General features: G+C 48.1%; 1 protein-coding gene across 3 annotated transcripts; it reads right to left on the bottom strand.

Annotated features, from left to right (window-relative positions):
- Positions 1–298: 298 nt before the first annotated feature.
- RPP38 (ribonuclease P/MRP subunit p38) lies at positions 299–3714 on the bottom strand. Of its 3 annotated transcripts, XM_088478671.1 has the most exons (3): positions 3611–3658; positions 2962–3022; positions 299–1237 (listed from the first exon to the last, which is right to left on the bottom strand). In XM_088478671.1, the coding sequence occupies exon 3, from the start codon at positions 1199–1201 to the stop codon at positions 311–313; it is 891 nt and encodes a 296-aa protein (XP_088334797.1). In that variant the 5' UTR covers positions 1202–1237; positions 2962–3022; positions 3611–3658; the 3' UTR covers positions 299–310. The 3 variants fall into 3 exon arrangements, with proteins under 3 accessions (XP_088334797.1, XP_088334795.1, XP_088334796.1); XM_088478669.1 differs by lacking the exon at positions 2962–3022 and having other exon boundaries at positions 3611–3714; XM_088478670.1 differs by lacking the exon at positions 2962–3022 and having other exon boundaries at positions 3589–3692.
- Between the last annotated feature and the right edge of the window lie 17835 nt (positions 3715–21549).

Here is a 21549-nt window from a genome sequence, read left to right on the forward strand (position 1 = left end):
TGTGGGTTTATAGCAGTGGAGGTGTTGCCCATAGCAACCAGATTCTAGCTATTATCTTCTACAAGGTGCTAGATAAATGATAAGTAGAATCTGATTGGTTGCTATGGGCAACATCTCCACTTCTTAAAAAAAACAAAAAAAAAACAAACACTTCAGTAAATATACCCCCTAGAATCTGGTTGCTATGGGAAACTTCTCCATCTTTAGAAGGTTTGATGCACCTCCTCCAGTGTCCTTTGAGATGGGCAATAATACAGATAGGTAAAACGTTTATCGTAACAGAAATTCTGAAAACAGCGATTGCTCAATATTACTTTTTATTGAGTATTTTCTTTTTCTTAATTTTGCGTTTTTTATTTGGATTGGGAACTATCTTTTTTACTTTGAGTCCCTGTAACATCACACTGCCAGGACACTCCGTCCTGGCGAGTTTGCGCTTTCTGGAGATTGCAGATTCTGTATTTTGTGTTTTACCATCTTCCTCCAAAATACAGTCCTCTAAACCCTTTGTTTTTTTAGACCCACTTTGCAGCCAGGGGACATCTAATGGTGGCACTCGTGGGGCGATCGCTCTCACCTGCTCCAGAAACATGTCAGAGCTTCTTTTGAAGCCAAGAGCCAGCACAGACCTCAAGCCTAGGACTGGTGCAACGTTCTCGCTAAGCCGCGGAAGCTGACATGCTGGCACTTCCCGGCTCGCGCTTAATTCAATGATGTGTTTGGTAATCATGTCTGGCTTTGCAGATTTACAAACTATTACTAGGTATAGGTCATTTTTTTCCAGTGCTCGGGTAACTTCATTAATCCCTATAGCTAGTTGCTTGCGGAGGTCACGGTCTGTCCAGCCTGTATCTCGCGTCTTCTCCTTCGGGGCCTCCCCAGTATTCTTCTCGGCATTCGCCGCTGGGGCCACCCCAGTATTCTCCCCGGCATTCTCCCCTGGGGCCTCACCAGCAGATATTCTCTTTTTGCCTTTTCTATCAGAACTTTCTTTTGATCTTTTAGCCTTTGTGTCTTTAGATTTGACATTCAACTCAATCTTTTTCAGCCCAAGTTGCTTGAACTTTTCCATTAATGTCTGCAGAATGAACTGCATGTCCTCTCCAACCACAGGGGTCCACATCTTCTGAAACGGGCTGTTTAGAGAGGTCTTAGAAACGACTGGTTTCCGTACGGACCCTTTTGCGACCTTGGCAGCCATGATGATCCCACAGGCTTGCTCAACGCCTCAAAATTTCTGCAAAAAAAAATTATATAATATTTGCGGAGGTTAATGTTCACTAAAAGCATGATTGCACCCCCCCGAAAAAAATAAATAAATAAAAAATATCAAACTATAAAACAAAATCTACCTTTTTGTCAAAGCCTAACATGGTCACTCTTCTCTCCTTCCTGTTCCTGGCTTTTCACCAGTTCACCCTCCAACTGTTCTCCCCATCCCTTAGCATTGAAGCTGTCACAAGCAAGGCCCTTCTCCCTCATGTTCCGCACTAGCCTTGCTTCCAGCATTTCCTGGTCTCAACTGTCTTTGTGTTCGCTCTTCGATGGGTACAGGTTTTTTTGAGCGCTGATCTGACTATCCTCCTTTTGCCTGTCAAGAAGGGTTGGGTACGGGATCCAGACGGTCAGAATACCAACAGATTTTTGTAATTAACCCTTACCCTCCCATCCCGCAGCCTAACCCTTCCCCTAGTGCCTAACCCAGAGATTCCCAAATGCGTTCCTCAAGGCACCCCAACAGTTCAGGTTTTTAGAGATATCCATGGTTTAGAACAGGTGGTTAAATCAAAGTGACTGAGGTACTTAAGTCACCTGTGGCCAAGCCTGGATATCTCTAATGCAGGCCATACACGGCGCGATAAAGCAGCCGATCCGACTGATTGGTGCGATTTGGCTGCCGTATCGCACCGTGTATGGGCCTGATGTCAGACCAAGCGCACTCCCGTGGGGTCGTACATCGCACTCCCTGATCTTACTGCAGGATCAGTCGATGTGATGTGTGATCCCATGCAGCACTGGGTGTGGGGACCACCCGATATGTCGGATCCCCTGTTGCAACGCACCGTGTATGGTCCGCATTAAACCTGAAATGTTGGGGAGCCTTGAGGACCGCATTTGGGAACCTCTGTCCTAACCCTGACCCTAATACTTACCTCCACAATCTGTTGGGATTCTGACTGTCAGGATGCCAACTACATCCCTGTGAAGGAAAGTGTTCCCAAATCTCAGTCTAGTCCACGTAAAACTTGCTGTAGCTTTGAATATTACTGCCCAACTATGTGTCATTGTACATTTACTGTACCATTGATCAGTCATGTTTTACTGTGTGCACATATACACTTTTTTTTGCTGTACTATACACTTTGTGGTGTTTTATAGAGAATACAAATACATTTGCTGTAATGAAATATTCTTATTTTCCAGTGTAGTGCAGATCCTATGCTTAACCCCTAACACTGCACTTCAAGTAATCAGATCTTTAAAAAGGTAATAGCTGCATTCAGGACTGTAGCAGGGCAAAATTACACACTACAGACATCATAGTTTCACTATAGGGGTTGGGACCAGGTAGGAGCTGGGAGCCCTGAGCTCCTGGGCAGCTCTCTAGGCTGCCGGGTGTCCATTCCAGGCACCATGCAAGCCAAATGATGGTGACAAAAAGGAGTAATAGTGCTGGCCCCTAAGCCGTATACCCTAGATGTCAGCAAAGCTCGCCACCCCTAGTTAAGGCCCTGGCTGCATTTTAACTCTGTTAGACCAGTGTATGACCGACAAGGGCTCCCGTTTGAGGGGGTGCTTCCCCCAGAGCACTTCACAATTGCTCCCAGGTATAGGACACAATCTACAAGTTGGAGAGGTTCAATATAAAAAAAAAAAAAAAAAAAAAAAAAAAAAAAAAAAAAAAAAAAGAGAAGGGGAAGGAGTCTAGATAACATTTAATTACAGCAAAGGGATAATTACCAGCAAAATAAAACAGGAAACCCTTTTCCTGAACTCAATTTTTCAAAAGGTAAAGAGTAGTCTGAAAATATAAAACATTAATAATAATATTATTATGAGATAAACACTGGATACTGTAGCCTCACTAGGTATGGCCAAGGGAAAGCAATAGCTGGTAACCACCGATGTTCCCCATCCAATGGAAATGGCTGGTTTCTGATGACACATGCACGAATTAGCTCTAAGTAATTATCAATCAATGGCTCAAACATCCGCTGGCTACATTGTGACGGCAGCTACACCACCACTATTCACCAGCACTGGTCTCACACACTAAGGGGGGCGTGCAGAGCTTTCTGCTACCGGTAGGAGTACACATGCACTGCTCTACAAAAACACACACACACATAGTGTGTGTGTATATATATATATATATATATATATACATATACATACATACATACACACACACACATAGTTACATACACACTATTAGTGAGATGTGTGCAGCACAATCTGCTCTGCAGCAGCTCCATGTGTGGGTGACACAGAGTAATGTAGCATTGGTCATTATCACATAATTATGTCCCTCCCATAGAGCACCAGTATCCCACATAGTCTCTGCCTGAGCCCCAGTGTGACTCGCACCTCACTCCCCAGGCAGCAGTACCTCACTCCGCTGCAGCTCACATGGACCCAACCACTTCCCGGCCTCAGCATGGGGTTATAACTACCCACCAATCAGAAAGCTCCATCTACTTCCTGCGCCGAGGCTTGTGTATAGTATGGAACGCAAGCCCCAGGGCCGCGTCTGATTGGCCGATTCAAAGGAGACGTGCCCCGCCTCTCTGTCTCCACGGTGATGACAGGACGCGGAAGCAGAGGATTCTGGCAGATGTAGTCCATTCTCTGGCGGCGGCTCTGGGCGCTAGATTAGACATTCGCTGTCTGCCTGGTGCACGATGAGTTGTCCCCCCTTCCCCGTCAGGGTAGTGGATAGATCCCCTTTCAGTCCGACCTGTAGTCATATATGCTGGAGTCAAGCCTCCCAGTGGCCCTTGCTGACTGACAGGGCATGCTGGGATTTGTAGTCCCATACAAGCTTACCCAATTTCAATAGCTGTAGTAAACAGAAGAAACACAGGGGGTCATTCAGACCCGCTCGCGAGCGCAGGACGCTCGCAAGCGGGTCGATGTTACCCCAATGCGCATGCGCACGACGGAGGGAGGGAGCTCCGTCGTGCGCATGCGCGAGACCCGGACAGCGACAGCCCCGAGTCTGGCACCAAAGGGGGCGTGCTGTCGATGGTGACTGACAGCACGCCCCCTTTGGTGGGCGTGCCAGGGGCGTGGCTGCCAGACGGAGGCGTTCCCATGGGAACGCCTACCGTCTGGGTGCGGCCCCACTGTCTGGGTGCGGCCCCACTGACATCACAAGTGATGTCAGTGGGAGTGATTTTGGCTCTGGGCTTGCAGTCACCGAGACCCTACCGCAGGGTCTCGTCGCAAGCCCGATGGTCGCGATGGTCTTGACCATCGCGACCATCTTTTTGGCCGCTCACATATGCTATGGGCTATGCGAGCGGCCAGGAGGCCGCTCCATTTTTAGGTAGGAAGGCCCTGATTCAGAGCGAGCGCTCTGGTCAGAGCGTCCAGCTCTGAATCGGGCCCACAGTGCATTCTGAGAGTCAGAATTCTCTAACAGCGCCACGGTGATAGTGGGTATAGTGATGCTATAGAGCAGAGGTTCTCAAGACCCCAAATAGGTCACGTTTTCAGGTGCACAGGTGTATTCATGGTTGCTGCTATTTCCTAGTTGGAGAAAGGACCTCTGTGACGTATCCACCACGTGACCGCTGCAGGAGGCTGGACCGCTCCTGCGTTACCATCCACTAGGGCACAGAGGGGGAATAAATATTTGTGGCGAGCGAAGCGAACCACCGTGCCCGAAGCGTGGCGAGCGTAGCGAGCCCGTGAGGGGACACTTTTGGTCCCCCGTTAGCATCCCCGCCCCTCCCCCTTTCAGGCCGGGTCACGTGGGTGTGACGTCACAGGTCCATCTGCGCTGTATAGTCTAGTCCTAACCGTGTATTCATTACTCACTGACACATTTTAAGAGATCCACAGGTGGAGCTAATTATTTCACTCGTGATTCTGTGAGGAGACCTGGAAAACATGCACTGTTTGGGGTCCTGAGGTTCGAGTTTGAGAACCTGTGCTAGAGAAATGTATCAAAACATATTTTCAACTTGTCCCCTAAAACACCCATTTTCAAGGGGTACCCACAAAAAAAGTACTACCCCAAAATATGTAAGGTGAACCCCAAAAAGGTTTCAATGGGGACTGCTAAAATGCAAAGCTTGGTCCTGGTAGCTGGCAGGTGGCATCAGCCATTGTAGCCAATGATCTAAACCACAGGTTCTCAAACTCGGTCCTCAGGACCCCAAACAGTGCATGTTTTCCAGGTCTCCTGAAAGAATTGCAAATGAAGTAATTAGCTCCATCTGTGGATCTTTTAATATGTGTCAGTTAGTAATGAATGTACCTGTGCACTGTCTGGGTGACCTGGAAACCGTGACCTGTGTGGGGTCCTGAGGACCGAGTTTGAGAACCACTGATCTAAACTTTGCTAAATTCACCTGGAGAGGGATCCAGTGGGCAATGGCGGCTCACACATGCTCTCGCACACCGAGAGCCGCAACTGTGTAGCAGCGCGTCCGGGTCCCAAACCCATCGCAGGGACGTGCTCCTATCTGAGCCTTTGTCCCTTTCTGTGCTTTCTGATACATTCGAACCATACTTTGGGGTCTATTTACTCAGCTTTGAATGCAGATAAAGTCGATGGAGATAAGGTGCCAGCCAATCAGCTCCTAACTGTCATTTTTTCAAACAGCCTGTGACATGGCAGTTAGGAGCTGATTGGCTGGGACTTTATCTCTGTTCACTTTATCTCCATCCAAGCTTAATAAATAGACCACTTGATTTCTTATTACCGGGATTTGTAAGGAACGAAGGACCTGGCAAAAATATAAAATGTTTATAAATATATGGCTTGAATTAATGTGGAGCGCCATGTTAATTTGCAGCATTTTTCAATGTCAATCATTTCTGTCAGCACAATGTGAAATCTCCCTATAACTGCTTCCTAGGTTGGCAGTGAGGGGGTTAACTTGTGTCACTGACTAATAGCAGCAGAGAGGTGGGTATTACTTTTTAAAGTTGCCTACTGGGTTCTGCCGGGCCTGAGCTATGGGCAACAAGTAGAAAGGTGGGCTGAAACGACAGGGGGGGTCCTGCTGTGCCATCCCCAGCAGGTGGCGCTCATAGTGTGAAAACTGACACTGTCGACAGTCATAATCATACCGCCGACCAGCTTTTTGAGCACTGTTCCTCCATTCCACCCACGGGCCGCAGTATCCCGAGGGCAGTCGGGGGGTTGAGGGAAACAGCCACCGCCACTACTCTCTTCTGCTATGCAAGAAGGAGGTTGGGGGCGAGCCCAGCAGTTGCCGGAGTGCTGGGCTCGCTCCCAGCATGATGTAAAAGCGTGGGCGTGACATACGGGTGTCTATGGCGCATGCAGGGTTCACGATTATGAGATCCAGAATGTTGGGAGGCATGCATAATGTCGACATTCATCCTGCCTACAAAAGAGTGTCAACATAATTATAATGTCAAGTTGACCATGTAGACATTCATCATGTAGACAGTGATTAAATGTCAACATGTTACAATGTTGTCCTTGGTGACCCAGCGGTTGGCAGCTTCAGCTGTGTTTTCTGTTCCCGGTGGTCATGTGACTGTGACTTCTGGGTCATACCTCTGTCCTCTTCGTTTGGATAAATTTTTCTCCCCTATCCCTAATCCATACCCTAACCCTGTCTCTTGTGCCTAACCTTCCCTTCCCCCACACACAGCCTAAAGGCTCCATACATTATTATTATTATTATCCTTTATTTATATGGCGCCACAAGGGTTCCGCAGCGCCTTACACAGTACATAAACAAATAAGCACACAAGAAAACAGGAATTAACAGTACGGACAGATACATGATTTATACATTGCTGCATAACACTTAGATATGCAGCATGGTGTCTGTAACCAAAGGTTGGGTGCTGTTGTAAATTAGAGTATAATTAAGTGAAGGATAAGCACATGAGGGAAGAGGGCCCTGCTCGTGAGAGCTTACATTCTAAAGGGGAGGGGGCAGACAAACATGGGTGACACAGATGGACTGGATACAAGGGTCACTGTAATCTAACATCTACGGAAAGGTTAGTCTAAACTTAAGAGGAAAAAAACAATAAATACAGCACAATTACACCAAGCCTCATGATTTGGGGGCCACAGCCAAGGACCATTTGAGAGGTCATCTTGCTGCGTGGATTGGTAAGGTATAGGTGGAGTGGATAAGCAGATTGCAATGGGGAGATCAGGAGGGATGCGGGCAGCATTGGAGATCCAGGTGCAGGCACAATCCTTAGGCATGGTGGAAGTGTGGTGGTAGATAAAATCAGTCCTTAATTGCAGGAATTGGTGATCTGTTAAATTCTCCTTCTGTTTAACTCCTGAATAACTCCAGCTTTAACTTAAATGTTCTAATGACACTTTAAACTAGGCACTGATGTTCTAGCAGCCTCGGCTATGGCAGCCTGATAGTGACAAATAAGTTAAGGTGCCCACACACATACCGACTTGCTCCCAATCAGCCAATGTACACGATTTCCCCTGAACTCTCCCTGAACTCTCCCCAGGCAGTTGTGGTCACGATTTGGAGTTAAAAATGTCCAATCTGACTTAAGATCTATCGTGCAGCCAGTGCATTGTATCCCAGATTTGCTAATCTGCCCTACAGCACGGCAGATCTGAAGATGCGATGTACGACAAGCGGGGACGCGCATCGTGATCAAGTGTAGAAACTCACGATTTGGCCATTTTTTACATGATCTGTCGTCACGATTCGTCGAAATCGGCCAAATTGGATGAAAAGTCGGTATGTGTGTGGGCACCTTAAGACTCAAACCAGGTGTCCACACTGATTCCACCCCCACCCCTAACACCTTCCTCACACAACAAAGGGTCAGCAGGAAAATAAACAAATGGTGAGAGAACAATATACCAACACAGATACAGAGTAATTTCCTGCCTTGATCCAGATTTTAAAATAATATGAAATACTGTTTAATCAGTATGTTGGGTGCAGTAGTTAATTACCTAGCAGATTTAAAACACTGTGCAAATAACAAAAAAAATAACAATGGATCAGCAATCGATTGTGAAAAAAAAATCTACAATGTATGGGCTCCACAGATCGCAGATTGCAACCAAAAAGTGACTGGAATTGTTAAATGAGATTGTCCAACATGTTGGATTTCACAGATCGATTGGGGCTGTAGATTGCTAGTGTATGGAGATGATCAGCAGATTTGTAGACCGTTGCCAGTAAAATGATGGAGCCTTTCAAGATCTGTGTTTGCTGAAAATGATCTGCAAATCACTGAAAAAGATCTGTAATTGCTAGATTGGGAAATCCTAAAATCAGGCAGCAAATCTTCAAATTGTTCAATTGTGGTTTTCATATTGCTAATGTATGGGGGCCTTAACCCTAATGTCAACATGCTGTAACTGTTGACATTGTGGTGTTGGCATTATAAATGTTGTCATTGTCGACCTTTTGACTACATCTGATTTGAGTCTTAGAAACAGCTGATTTTTTTTTTTTACCATTCAATTGAATAACACATTTTGATTACATTTGCTTTATTTTTCTGCTGCTACAGCCTTTTGTATCTCATTTATACATACTGTACACATCACTGGGCAAGATAATCTAGGAAAAGCACGAGTGATGGGAAATCTTACACTAAAGCTGGCTCATCGAAAAATGGCTCTTAAGGTTAATGTGAAGCGTAGGCAGTTCTTCCAGGTGTTCCCGATTTGTCCTGCAAGGAGAGCATTATGCTGCATAAAATGCATAAAGATGCTGGGTTGGGAGCAAATAAAAAAAGCAGTAACTCTACATTTGGGACAAAACATTTTGCAATGTGAGGGCTGCAAATACTGTACATGCAGGGTAAATACTGACGGCTTTTGTATGTAGCCACAAATGTTGGACAGCTTTATGCAATTTAGAGTTGAGTGTGGACACGTCCCTCACAATCTACATCTCTCTGCACCCTTTAGATCTGTCCCACCCGCAGTGCAAGACTCTTCTGCTTAAGCTGGGCATACACGTCCAGATAAAATGCCTGTCAGACAGACAGACATTTTATCTGGCAGCCTGCCAGCCGCATATATATATATATATATATATTAGGGGTGTGCACCGGACACTTTTCGTGTTTTGTGTTTTGGTTTTGGATCTGGATCTTTCTTCGTGTTTTGGATCTGGATTGGTTTTGCCATTGTAGTCAATGGTGGGAACCGCAGGGTAAACTTTAATAACCTTGCGGCTCCCAGCATTGACTACAATGGAGGGAGCCGTTCATTGGCTGAGAGAGACGGGAGATGGCCTCTCTCAGCCAATGAACGCTTAGCAGCGGGGTTTCCATGGTGATACCCCGCCGCTAAGCTCTCATTCGGGAAGTACCGTTCTATAGAACGGTACTAAGTTCGTGGATCGCGTTTTCGTTTTTTTTTTTTTTGCCAAGTCCGGGGATGCCTACTTTGGAACGAAGAGGACAGAACCTCGCATAGGAGATGGTGAGTATGTTTTTTTTCACAGGTCCCCTATGGATACTTTACCGGACAAGTGGACCGATGCTACAGGGTTACATAGGTGAGTATGTGTACATGTGTGTGTGTGTATGTATGTTTAATAAACTTATACTGTCACGGTGTGTGTGTCCTGTGTTTTTTTAAACATTTTTTTTACAGGTGAACTACAGGTACTAGTGGGCCCTTAATGCCCTGCATGCTGGTACTTGTGGTTCTCCAAGTACCAGCATGCGGGGCAGGCTAGCTGGGACTTGCAGTTCTACTTGTAAAGACAATGTTTGATATTCTTTATTTACACCACACCACACAATCAACCCGCCACCCACCGCCACCAGGGGTGGCGGGGGATAGCCCCGGGCTATCAGCCTGGGCCTGGGGTGCCCTGGAGAGGGTGACCCCTTTATTGGGGGGGTCCCCAGCTCTCCAGGGATCCCCGGCCTGGGCTGACTAGCGGTCAGGGTTGATGCTGCGGCTGGGGGGCCCGGTGAAAGGGCTCCCCTGGCTGTGGCATCAGCCCCCCGCTAGAAAAAGTCCAGTGCTGGTTCTGGAACATACAGGGGAACCCTACTCATTTTTTGTCCCCTATATTTCCAGAACCAGGACCGGATCAGAGCCCAGAGCTGGTTGCGCAGAATACAGGGGACCCCTACGTCGTTTGTCCCCCGTATTTTGGCAACCAGCGCTGGTTCTGACTAGCCCGGTGCTGGTTGTGCTTAAGTACAGGGGACCCCTACGTCGTTTGTCCCCTGTATTTAAGCACACCCAGCACTGGGTTACTAATGCCCGGGGCTGGTTGCTCTTTTTTGGGGGGGTGCACGCCATTTTTTTCTTTTTTTACACAGGTTTTTTTTTTTTTTTTTACCACAGCAGCACAGACGGGTCTCACGGACCTGTCATTGCTCTGTGCCAATCACACAGATGCATGTAGCACGGATCTCCCGGGTTCGTGCTACATGCAAATGGGCACCATAACGCTGATTGGCTTCCTGTCTGCCACTGCAGTGCCACTCCTAGATGGGCCACGTGTTTGTGCCGCCCCCTTGTGTCGCTTAGCATAGTCATCCAGCTTCCTCGGTACAACCTTTTGGCCTAAAAACAATATTGTGAGGTGTGAGGTGTTCAGAATAGAGTGGAAATGAGTGGAAATTAATGTTATTGGGGTTATTAATAGCGTAGGAACAAAAAAAGGCCCATTTATGTGATTTTAGCGGGTTTTTTTTATTTTTTAAGAAAAAATCCAGATCCAAAACACAAAACCCAGAACCCAAAACACGGAAGGGTGGTTTTGGCAAAACCAATCCAGATCCAAAACACGAAGAAAGATCCAGATCCAAAACCAAAACACAAAACACGAAAAGTGTCCGGTGCACACCCCTAATATATATATATATATATATATGTGTAAAAAAATGGGCAACCATAGGGGTAAATTTACTAAGATTCGAAATGGTCCCGATTTTCAAAGAGATTTATCTCGTTGGAACTCGCCAAAATTCGAGTGGTTTAATCCCTTTTTTTTTTTTTTTCAAAATTTACCAACAGGCGATTTGAGGCTAACCCCACGTGGGTCCCAGCCAATGAGCGGCCGCTAAAGTTAAACGCTGCTGATTGGCCGGCGGCCCGAAACTGAAGTGAACTCGTTCCCACGAGCAGACATTAGCGCAGTGTAACAACATGCAGAAGCATGTTGTTACACTGTATCCGGCCTACGTAATAGATTTCTGTGGAGAACATCGAGGGAAGGTGAGTATTGGATCTTTATATACAGGTAATTCGATGGGATACTTTACGTTGACAAGGGGACATGAACATCTGGAAACAGGTCAGTATGTGTAAGTCTGTTTATGGATGCAATAAAGCTTATTTTCACGTTGTGTTGTGCTTTTATTAACCATTTCTTTACAGGTGAACTACAGGTACCAGTGGGCCTGTAATTCCCCGCATGCTGGTACTTGTGGTTCTCCAAGTACCAGCATGCGGGGGAGGCTTGCTGGGACCTGTAGTTTCACTGTAAAGACAATGATGAAAAATCAAATTTCTACTGCAGGGTCCATAGGACTCCACAGGAGACCTTGGGGTATAGGCTGATGACGTCAGTCGTCGAGCACCTCAATAGTTAAATATGTGCTCCCAGAATGCACCAGGTCCCTCTCCTATATCCCGCCCCCATGCCAAGGCACCTCAGTTTCGTAGGTGTTCGGCACGGAGCCGGGTCACTTCAAGGGGGGCTGCATGGACAGCCCCTGAAAATATATATATTTTTTCTCCAGAGTGGTCCACATGGGCTGTCTGGAGGACGCCCATGCTGCTACTCCGACACCCCGCCGGCGCTGAGATGCTGGCACGGCGCCAGGGATCGCGGCGGGTGTCTGGGGGTTTTGGCTAGCAAAAGCCCCCAGACACCCAGAACTGTGGCCGGACTGCACGGGGAACATTTCAGGTAAGCAGCTGGCATCCGCAGCGGGCAACCGCTGATAGACAGTTCTTTTTACTTCTCGGTGGGGGTCCCTGGGAAGGACTGCGCGTGTCAACAGGCACAGCACCTGCTCTGACACTAGACCACCAGGGAAGTGGGCTACAGCGTGTGGACGTTGTGGCATCCCTGGGGTTAACAGCATGCCAGGGGAGCGGGCCTTCCCTGTAAGGCACAGCCGGCCCCTCCCCCGATGCTCTGCGCGCCTTTCCACAGCGGTCTGGCGGTTGCAGACAGCTCTCCTCCCTGAGGAACGCCCCCTGTGAGTCTTCTGGTGGCCATTTTATGTGCTAGAAATGCTGGTCTCACCGGGAGCTGCGGAGCCTGGGTCCCCTGCATACCTCTCCTCCACGTAGGTCAGTGTATGTTAGCACTATTCCTACTAGACACAAGGTCTATTTAGCTGATGATAGTGCAGGTTTTCCTGGCATTGTATGTGTCTGTTGCTAGTGCTGTCTGACTGTATTCTTTTCTCTGTCAGCCATTTTAACTATCCCTGTACTTTCTATTTCACTAGCCCTTGCAGTGACAGTGCTGCTCAGGGGTTTAGTTTACTTCACAGTTCAGTTGTTATTGAGCTGAGGGGTTGACACATACATTTATCATGTCTGGCAGTGATTCTGGACAAGCTGATATTCTCCTCACACAGTCCTGCAACAGGTGTTTGGCTGGAATAAAGGAGGGAGAGATTATTGTGGGAGGATTGTGTACCCTGTGTACCAGAAATGCAGGACTACCGGTTGGGCCCAGCTCTTCTCAAGAGCCGCCCTTGGCTTGTTTTGCACAAGCACTAACTACCCTGATGGGTCGGCTTGCTGCACTTCAAGTGGCCCCACAATTGGGTACACTCCGCAGGTAGCTATGCCATCTACGTCACAGGGAATTCCCGACGGTTGTGGCTCATAATATGCCCTTACAACCTACTCCCTACCAGGCGTCACCTGAACCTGTATGGGTTAATACTCTCTCCAATACGGTGCAAAACCTGACGGAGGTGTTACAGGGGGAGTCCTTCCAGCGTACCGCTAGGAAGGAGGTACTGTCGTCCCAGTCCACTTACTATCATAATGACGTGTCGACTGATGATGGGGAAATTCAGGACTTATCTGATACAGAGCCCCCTCAAAAAGAGGCAGAACCAAAGTCCAAAATTTATGTACATGGCCTCATTCGTGCAGTCCGTGTGGCTATGGATATTGGGGATGAGGATACCCCAGCAGCCAAATCCAGGCATGCTTTCTTTAAGGAAGTTAAAAGCTCAGCGACAGCTTTTTCTCTGTCAGATCAGCTAGTTGAGCATCTGGAGGAAGCCTGGAAAACTCCAGGCAGGAGATTTCAACCACAGAAACGGTTGGAAGCCACTTATCCATTCGAGGAGAAGTATTTCTCTAAATGGGGAAACGCCTCAGGTGGATTCTCATATTACGCGTCTTGTCAAAAGTGCAACACTTCCATAGCTAGGCCAGCTATGGCTATATGCTGGGTGACCAGGGCCATGGAACGTTGGGCTAATGCCTTGGAGGTGTCCTTACCTGTAGAGGCTACCAGTGAACAAATTGAACTGGTAGGTTTCCTCAGAGACTCGGCTACATCTGTGAATGAAGCTGCTTTGGATTTTAGTCTCCTGGCATCTTGCATTTCATCGGCTGCAGTATCAGCTAGACGCTCTCTTTGGAGAGCAGATGCTGAGTCCAAGAAAGGTTTAGAAGGTTTACCCTTTACTGGCCAGGTCTTATTTGGACCAAATCGTGGACACTTTGGCTGCTGCCAAGTCGGCCTGCTTACCCTCGGCCCCAATGCCGTCGGGATCAGGAAATCAGTCCTTTCGGACTTTCCGTCCTCAGAGTTCAGTCCTTTCCTAGACCGTCAGGAACTAAGAAGGTCACGAAGCCCAAGAAACAGGCTTGGAGTGCCAGGCGCCCAGCTGCAAAGCCCGACGCTAAACCCGCAGCCTGACAGGGTGGGCCTCTCCTTGGGGGACCCCAAGGTGGGAGGCCGACTTCTTCAGTTCACCCAGTGTTGGTGTCAAACTACTACAGACACTTGGGTAAGGGAAGTGGTCTCTCAAGGGTACGCCCTTTCCTTCCAGAACAGACCTCATCAATTCTTCCCTACGGGACTTCAGAGGGATCAGGAAAAGGCATTGGAACTGCAGAAAGTTATACGATCTATGTTCCTGCAGGGAGTTATAGTTCCGGTACCTACTCCCTAGAGGGGAGTGGGGTATTATTCCATCCTCTTTTTGGTTCCATAACCGAATGGTACATACAGGCCTATCCTAAACCTCAAGTCCCTGAACAAATTTCTCTGAGTGCCTCGGTTCAAAATGGAAACCCTGCGGTCGATTATACTGGCTATGGAACCTGGGGATTTTATGGTGTCTCTGGACATTCAGGATGCATACCTGCATGTTCCAATAGCCTCAGCTCACCAGAGGTACCTCAGGTTCACAGTGTTACAACAACACTTCCAGTTTCAGGCCTTGCCGTTTGGACTGTCTACGTCACCCAGGGTATTCACAAAACTTATGGCAGTAATTGGGGCCCAACTGTGATCCGCCTGTTGCCCTACCTGGACGACCTGCTGCTGTTAGCCAGGTCTCCGGATTTGCTTCTTCAGCATCTATAGCTGACAATCACAGTACTGCAATCCATGGTTGGTTGATCAACTGGAAGAAGTCCTCGCTGACGCCCTCACAGAGGATGCTACATCTTGGGGCGTTGTTGGATTCTCAACAACAGAGGATTTTCTTGACCAGGGACAAGATAACCACACTACAGCAGCGGGTTCGCAGCTGCTTACACAGTCGCCGGGTGTCGATTCACTCGGCAATGCAGTTACTGGGCTCCATGGTGTCAACATTCGACATGGTGGATATGGCCCGTTTCATTCCCGGCCTCTACATACACTGATCCTTTCCAGATGGGACGGATCTCTACGTCGGATTCGAACCCAGACATTGGTACTGTCTCCGTCTGTCTCGGACTTGGTGGCTACACAAGTCACCTCACCAAGGGCCGCCCTTTTTAGATCCTGGAGTGGGTCCTGTTGACAACGGACACCTGTCCCCGAGGTTGGGGTGCAGTGACAGGTTCACACTTCTTCCAAGGAAGGTGGACAATAGAGGAGTCCTTGCTCAGGGCAGTTCTAAGGGCTCTTCAGCAAGCAAGGCTCATACTTCACGGAAAACCCGTGCAAGTCCAGTCAGACAACGCCACCACAGTGGCCTACATAAACCGCCAAGGAGGCACTCGAAGTCAGGCGGCAATAAGGGAAGTGTCCCGCATTCTGACCTGGGCGTAGGAAAATATCCCAGCCATATCGGCGGTGTTTATCCCGGGAGTTCTGAACTGGGAAGCGGACTTCCTAAGTCGTTATGACGTACATCCAGGGGAATGGTCACTTCACCAGGAAGTATTTCAGCTTCTGGTTCCCTCCATTCTCCCTTCTGCTACTGCTGGTGGCTCCAGCGTGGCCCAGATGTCACTGGTATGCAGATCTTTAGGGTCTATCCATTGACACTCTGATGCTGTTGCCTCAACGTCCGGACCTGTTGTCCCAAGGTCCTTGCCTCTACCCGGACCTGAGTCATCTGTCTTTGACGGCGTGGCTCTTGAAACTGCCCTCTTGAGTTCCACAGGTTTTTCCAGCTCTGTGGTAAACACCATGCTCAGAGCTTGCAAGAATGCTTCTGCAAGAATTTATCACAGAGGGTGGCACAATTTCTTTGAGGATTATAACCTCTGGGGTGACACCATTCAGACATTTGGACTATCTAGGATTTTAGCATTTCTACAGGCGGGCTTAGATCATGGTCTTCACCTGGCTTCTCTGAAGGTGCAGGTTTCTGCCCTGTCAGTACTGTTTCACCGTAGGATTGCTATCCTTCTGGATGTACACACCTTTATGCAAGGGGTGCTTCGCATCCAACCTCCTTTTATCCCACTGGTGGCTCCGTGGGATTTGACTGATCCTTCGTGCTCTACAAGGACCGCCATTTGAACCACTGGGCTCTGTGGATTTAAAATGGCTTACTATTAAAACTGTTTCTTCTGGTCATTGCTTCGGCCAGAAGGGTATCAGATTTGGGGGCTCTTTCATGTCGTCCTCCCTTTCTGATTTTTCATAGGGACAGGGCGGTTCTTCGTACTTGCCCTGGTTTCCTGCCTAAGGTGGTATCCAGCTTCCACATTAATGAAGAAATTGTAGTGCCAGCCTTTAACTCCCCAGACCTCTCAGCTGGTGAGGCCTCCTTGGATGTGGTATGGGCTCTAAAGACCGTACCAACTCATTTTGGAAGTCTGAGTCATTGTTTGTCCTTTTTGGTTTCCGAAATAAAGGATGGCCTGCCACTAAGCAGACGTTGGCAGGCTGGATTCGCCTGGCAATATCAGAGGCTTACATCCATGAGGGCCTTTCTGTTCCGTCCTCTGTCAAAGTTCACTCTACTCGGTCTGTGAGTCCCTCGTGGGCAGCTCGTCGTGGCGCCTCAGCTGTTCAGCTGTGTAAGGCAGTCACTTGGTCTACTGTCCATACATTCCTAAGGTATTATGCATTCGATACCTTTGCCTCTTGGGATGCCTCCTTCGGGCGGCGGATCCTCCTCTCTGCATAGGAGCATCCCCACCCTTAAGGAGACTGCTTTAGGACATCCCCAAGGTCTCCTGTGGAGCCCTATGGACCCTGCAGTAAAAAATAAGAAATATGGTAAGAACTTACCCTTGTTATCTCTATTTCTGCGAAGTCCATAGGGATCCACAGGACTCCCACCCTGTCGCACTTGTGCTGCAGATGGGCTATATTCTGGTCACCGGTTTTTCCGTCTCCTTCTGTATGTGAGAATGTGATACTTGTGTGTTCCAGAAGTTCTTTCTTCTTTCCCCCGTCCTCCTGCCATTGGCTTGTTACGAAACTGAGGTGCCTTGGTATGGGGCGGGGTATAGGAGGGACCTGGTGCATCCTGGGAGCACAAATTTAACTATTGAGGTGCTCGATGACTGACGTCATCAGCCTCTACCCCAAGGTCGCCTGTGGACCCCTATGGACTTCGTAGAAATAGAGATAACAAAGGTAAGGTCTTACCATATCTCTTATTTTTTACACTACACCTAACACTATCATCCTGCCACCCACCACCCAAGGGTGGCGGGGATAGCCGCGGGCTATCAGCCTAGGCCAGGGGTGCCCTGGAGAGAGTGACCCTTTATTGGGGGGTCCCCAACTCCCCAGGGATCCCTGGCCTGGGCTGACTAACTGTCAGGGCTGATGCTGCGGCTAGGGAGCCCGGTGAAAGGGCACCCCTTGCTGTGGCATCAGTCCCCCGTTAGGACAGATTTTACATATAAGGGGTACCTCACGTCATTTTTTTTTTTTCTCCATATATTTAAAACCAGCTCTGTCCCTGCTGCCTGTTGCTGGTTCGTAATTTACACTGGAACCCTACACATTTTCTTTTTCCCTGTAAATTAAGGACCAGGACAGGCTGGCAAGCCCGGGACTGGTTAGTCTTTGGGGGGGGGGGGGGACACCTCATGTCATTTTTTTTAAATTACATATTAACCCTATTTTCACCATTTACAGAAAGAAACATACACAAATCACAATGATTTGTGTGTATTTTCTGACCATCTTACAGCTCAGGGGGTTGAGAGTTTGAAAATTGATTTTTGATAGAGAGTTTGCTCCTATCTCACCCGAGCTTGTCATCCCGATTTTTAGTAAATTTGACAGATGTATGTTGTTGGTGAAAAGTACTTCCGATTTGGCCCGATGGTGATAAGATTCGAGATTGCTATCTCACCCGAGTTTTACGAGTGAGATGAGAGAAATCTCTCTCTAACTCACCCGACTTTGCCTTTAGTCAATTTGCAAGCAGGGAAAAAAATCAATAAACCACCCGAGAGGGTCATCTCGACCTATCTCGATTGTTAGTAAATTTACCCCATAGAGTTAAGAGTTATCTAATAACTCACTCAGATCAGTTTTCCAAAAAAGTATAGACAAATATACATTTATTTATACGAACCTGGCCTTCCAGCCGCAGATGTCCGCGGCATACACTGTGAGATTTCCCACAGTGTATTAGCCCTGACATCTCTGCTCCGCCCCCAGGGGAGGAGACATTTCCAAGGTTCCTTCCATGGGAAGGAACACAGGAAATGTCTGTCTGTTGGCCGCGGCTTGGCATACACTGCCCGATGCGGCTGACAGTTTACCTCATAAATATCGCATCGGACGGGCATGCTGGACAATCCAGCATGCCTGACCGAGCGATATTTAACCCTCGATCGCCCGCACACATGCTACAATTATTGGGGTGATCCGCGGATATCTGGCGGATCGCTCCGATAATTGTAGCGTGCATGGTCAACATTACTGGTCCCAATTGTTGGGTTTAGCTGATGTCATCCTGAGCTGGCACCAGAAATACTGATTAATATCTACAAAAAAACGTATATATCCAGCAATACAGAAACATGACTCAGTAACCATATTTCTTATTACTCCCTGAAAGGGAAGTAGTGAAAATGTCGACAAAGGCAATGTCGACAATTATGATGTCGATATTGTAAAAATGTTGACCGGCAACGTGTCGACATGCTCACAATCTCCTGGAAGGTGTGGGACGCTCCAGATTTTTCAGGCAGTCTTCCCACACCCCCAGAAGAGTGGCCACATCCCACTCGCTTCCTAGTGAAGCAAGCAGGATGGGGAGCTAACACTGCCGGGAATCGGGGTCCGTAGGCAGGGGTGTCTAAGTAACCAGCTGCATCTTCTCTCAGGGCTTCTCCCCCAGAGAGGAGATAAAAAAGTAGACAAGTATGTCACAAAGTTGACATGTGAAATATTGACATTGCCAGAATGTTGACATTAGGGTTAGGCTGCGTGGGGGGTGGGGGGGGGCAAACATGAATGCTGACATTCTGGCTGCCTCCTCCGGGGGTGGGGTTAGGGTTAGACTATGTGCATAGGGGAGGTTAGGGATAGGCTGCAGGTGGGTTATGGTTAGACTGCGTGCTGGGGGGAGTTTAGGGTTAGGCTGCAGGGGGGGTTGGGGTTAGACTGCATGCTAGGGGGAGATTAGGGTTAGCCTGCGAGGTGGGGGGTTAAGGTTAGACTGCGTGTGGGGGGAGATTAGGGTTAGGCACTAGAGGGAGGGTTAGGGGTAGGGATTAGGGATACTGATAGCAGAAGAATGCTTACCAGGACGCCTGATTCAGAGGTGACGATTACATGACCATTGTAACTGGGAAGCCGACTGGAGCCGCTGTCATAGCCGGGAGCAGGTAAGTCACCGCTGGGCCACCAAGGGTGATATTTCGACATTCTAACATGTCAACATTTCACCACTGTCGACATGATGAATGTTGACATTATGGCTGTTGATATATTATAATCACACCCGCTGAGACATTCCACTCTACCTACTATAGGGAAAGGTTTTTGGACGTAAAACAGCAATAATTACACAATGTTATATAGGTATTGCTGTGACTAGGGCATCTAATATCCAGAAATGACTTCTACTCAGGCATGGACTGTCCCACATGGGTACAGCGGAAATCCCCGGTGGGCCCCACTGCCTGTGGTTCCACCCCCTCCTCTAGGTGTCATGTACCAGACTGTGCACTGAATTGGACATTGCAACTCTATTAGAGGGTCGGTTACCTTGTGGAGCAGGACCACTGATAAACATTGTTTCTTGGTTTGCTTCTATAGAAACTTCACCAAGATTTGCCTAATGGTTAGCCAAGAAACTGGTGGATGGCCACACCCCCTCTGGTGGATGGCCACACCCCCTCTGGTGGATGGCCACACCCCCTCTGGTGAATGGCCACACCCTTTAAGCATTGGCCCCTATCACTGAATCCCCAGTGGGCCCTTTATGTCTCAGTCTGACACTGCTTTTGCTTACTCATGGGTATCAGTGTGAGGAGCAGGAATGTTAATATGCCAGATACACTGCCTCTGTTGCCCAGTCCTGGGGACATCCCTGCAGCCCTGTAACATATTATATGGCATACATTCCTTCTCTCTGGCAATGTTTGGGTGACTTACGAGCTTTGTTGCCCCCAGACTCCTGGGAGAGCGTCCCACCTTGCTGGATTCCACTCATCCAGTAATGTAAGTGTGACAGGAGAAAGATGGTGTCTAATCAATTTTAGCTCTGCACCCAATCCCGCTGCATGAACAGCTGTTTGCACATGGGTTAGGTATAGTGGCAGAAATGCCTAATGCAGGAGATACCAGTCATACCTATTGCATTAGGCAAACTAAAGCTGTAGAACACAGGCCCCATTATTCTTAATTGGGGACCGGGATCTGGGCCAGTTGACCAACCTCTGAAAAGCTTAATCTTTCAGATTGCATTGGCCTTTCTGAATTTATGGGGAGAAATGGTTCTTCTGATTCCTCCCCATCAGCCTCCATGTACCCAGGGCCGTAATTAGGCCTGTACGAGCTGTGCCGTCACCCAGGGTGCACTGACTCTGCCCCACGGCAGCTGCATTGGCTTGCAGGTTGCCCAAAATGACACCTTTCAGCCAATAACGCTGTGTCCCACACCCTGCAACCTGTACAGCTGCCTAGAGTGCCCTAAGGATGGCACAGGGTGGCATAGAGCCCTGCTATGGCCCAGCATTTAAACTACCGCCAATTCATAATTCCTTATCACTGTGACATGTGGCGTTTAGAAAATATACTTTTTGGGGACCCACTGCCACTAGTGATAAATAATGCTTCTTCATTTGTTTATACTGAGCCTTTTGCACTGTATAGAAAGAGACTAAACGTTTTCATTGTCTAACAAACTCACCAGCGGTGGGAACTAGCGGCACGAATAATTGCAGATATACATGCCACACCTACGTTATATCTGGTCTTGCTTATTTTTGTTTGCAGCCGTATAGGGCTGTGGACAAAAATATGCACATCCAGGGTAAGCGAGGGGGGTTACAAAACCGTTGCCGTTTCCACGCAGTTGCAATGGCAATTCCCCCCTACTCATGGCTAATTGAGTTGACCCCCTTAGAACAGAGGCTCCCAAACTCTGCCATTACAGTCCAGGTTTTAAGAATATCCATGCGGAATTCGTAAAATTCTACTCCAACCCCTAAGTATCACTTATTTTTAGTAAGCAGATCGCATTTCCCATAATTGTAATGGGAAATGTGATCCGACCAGAGTTACTAAAAATAAATTGTAAAAAAATACCGGGGAAAGCCCTGTGATAATAACGACACCTGGAGGTGGAGTTATCCAGGGTCTCCCCCAGTTACCGGACTCCTGCCCTATTCTAACGTGGAGAGTAGAGCCAGGAGTCGGTCCCAGTAATCAGCTGTGTGGTCTAAACAGACCGCAAGCTGATTACTGTAAAAAAAAAAAAAAAGTTACTTACCTGACTCCAGGGACCGGTGAT

The sequence above is a fragment of the Taudactylus pleione genome, unplaced genomic scaffold, assembly GCF_031769625.1.
Source record: "Taudactylus pleione unplaced genomic scaffold, aTauple2 ptg000216l, whole genome shotgun sequence".
Classification (NCBI taxonomy): Eukaryota; Metazoa; Chordata; class Amphibia; order Anura; family Myobatrachidae; genus Taudactylus; species Taudactylus pleione.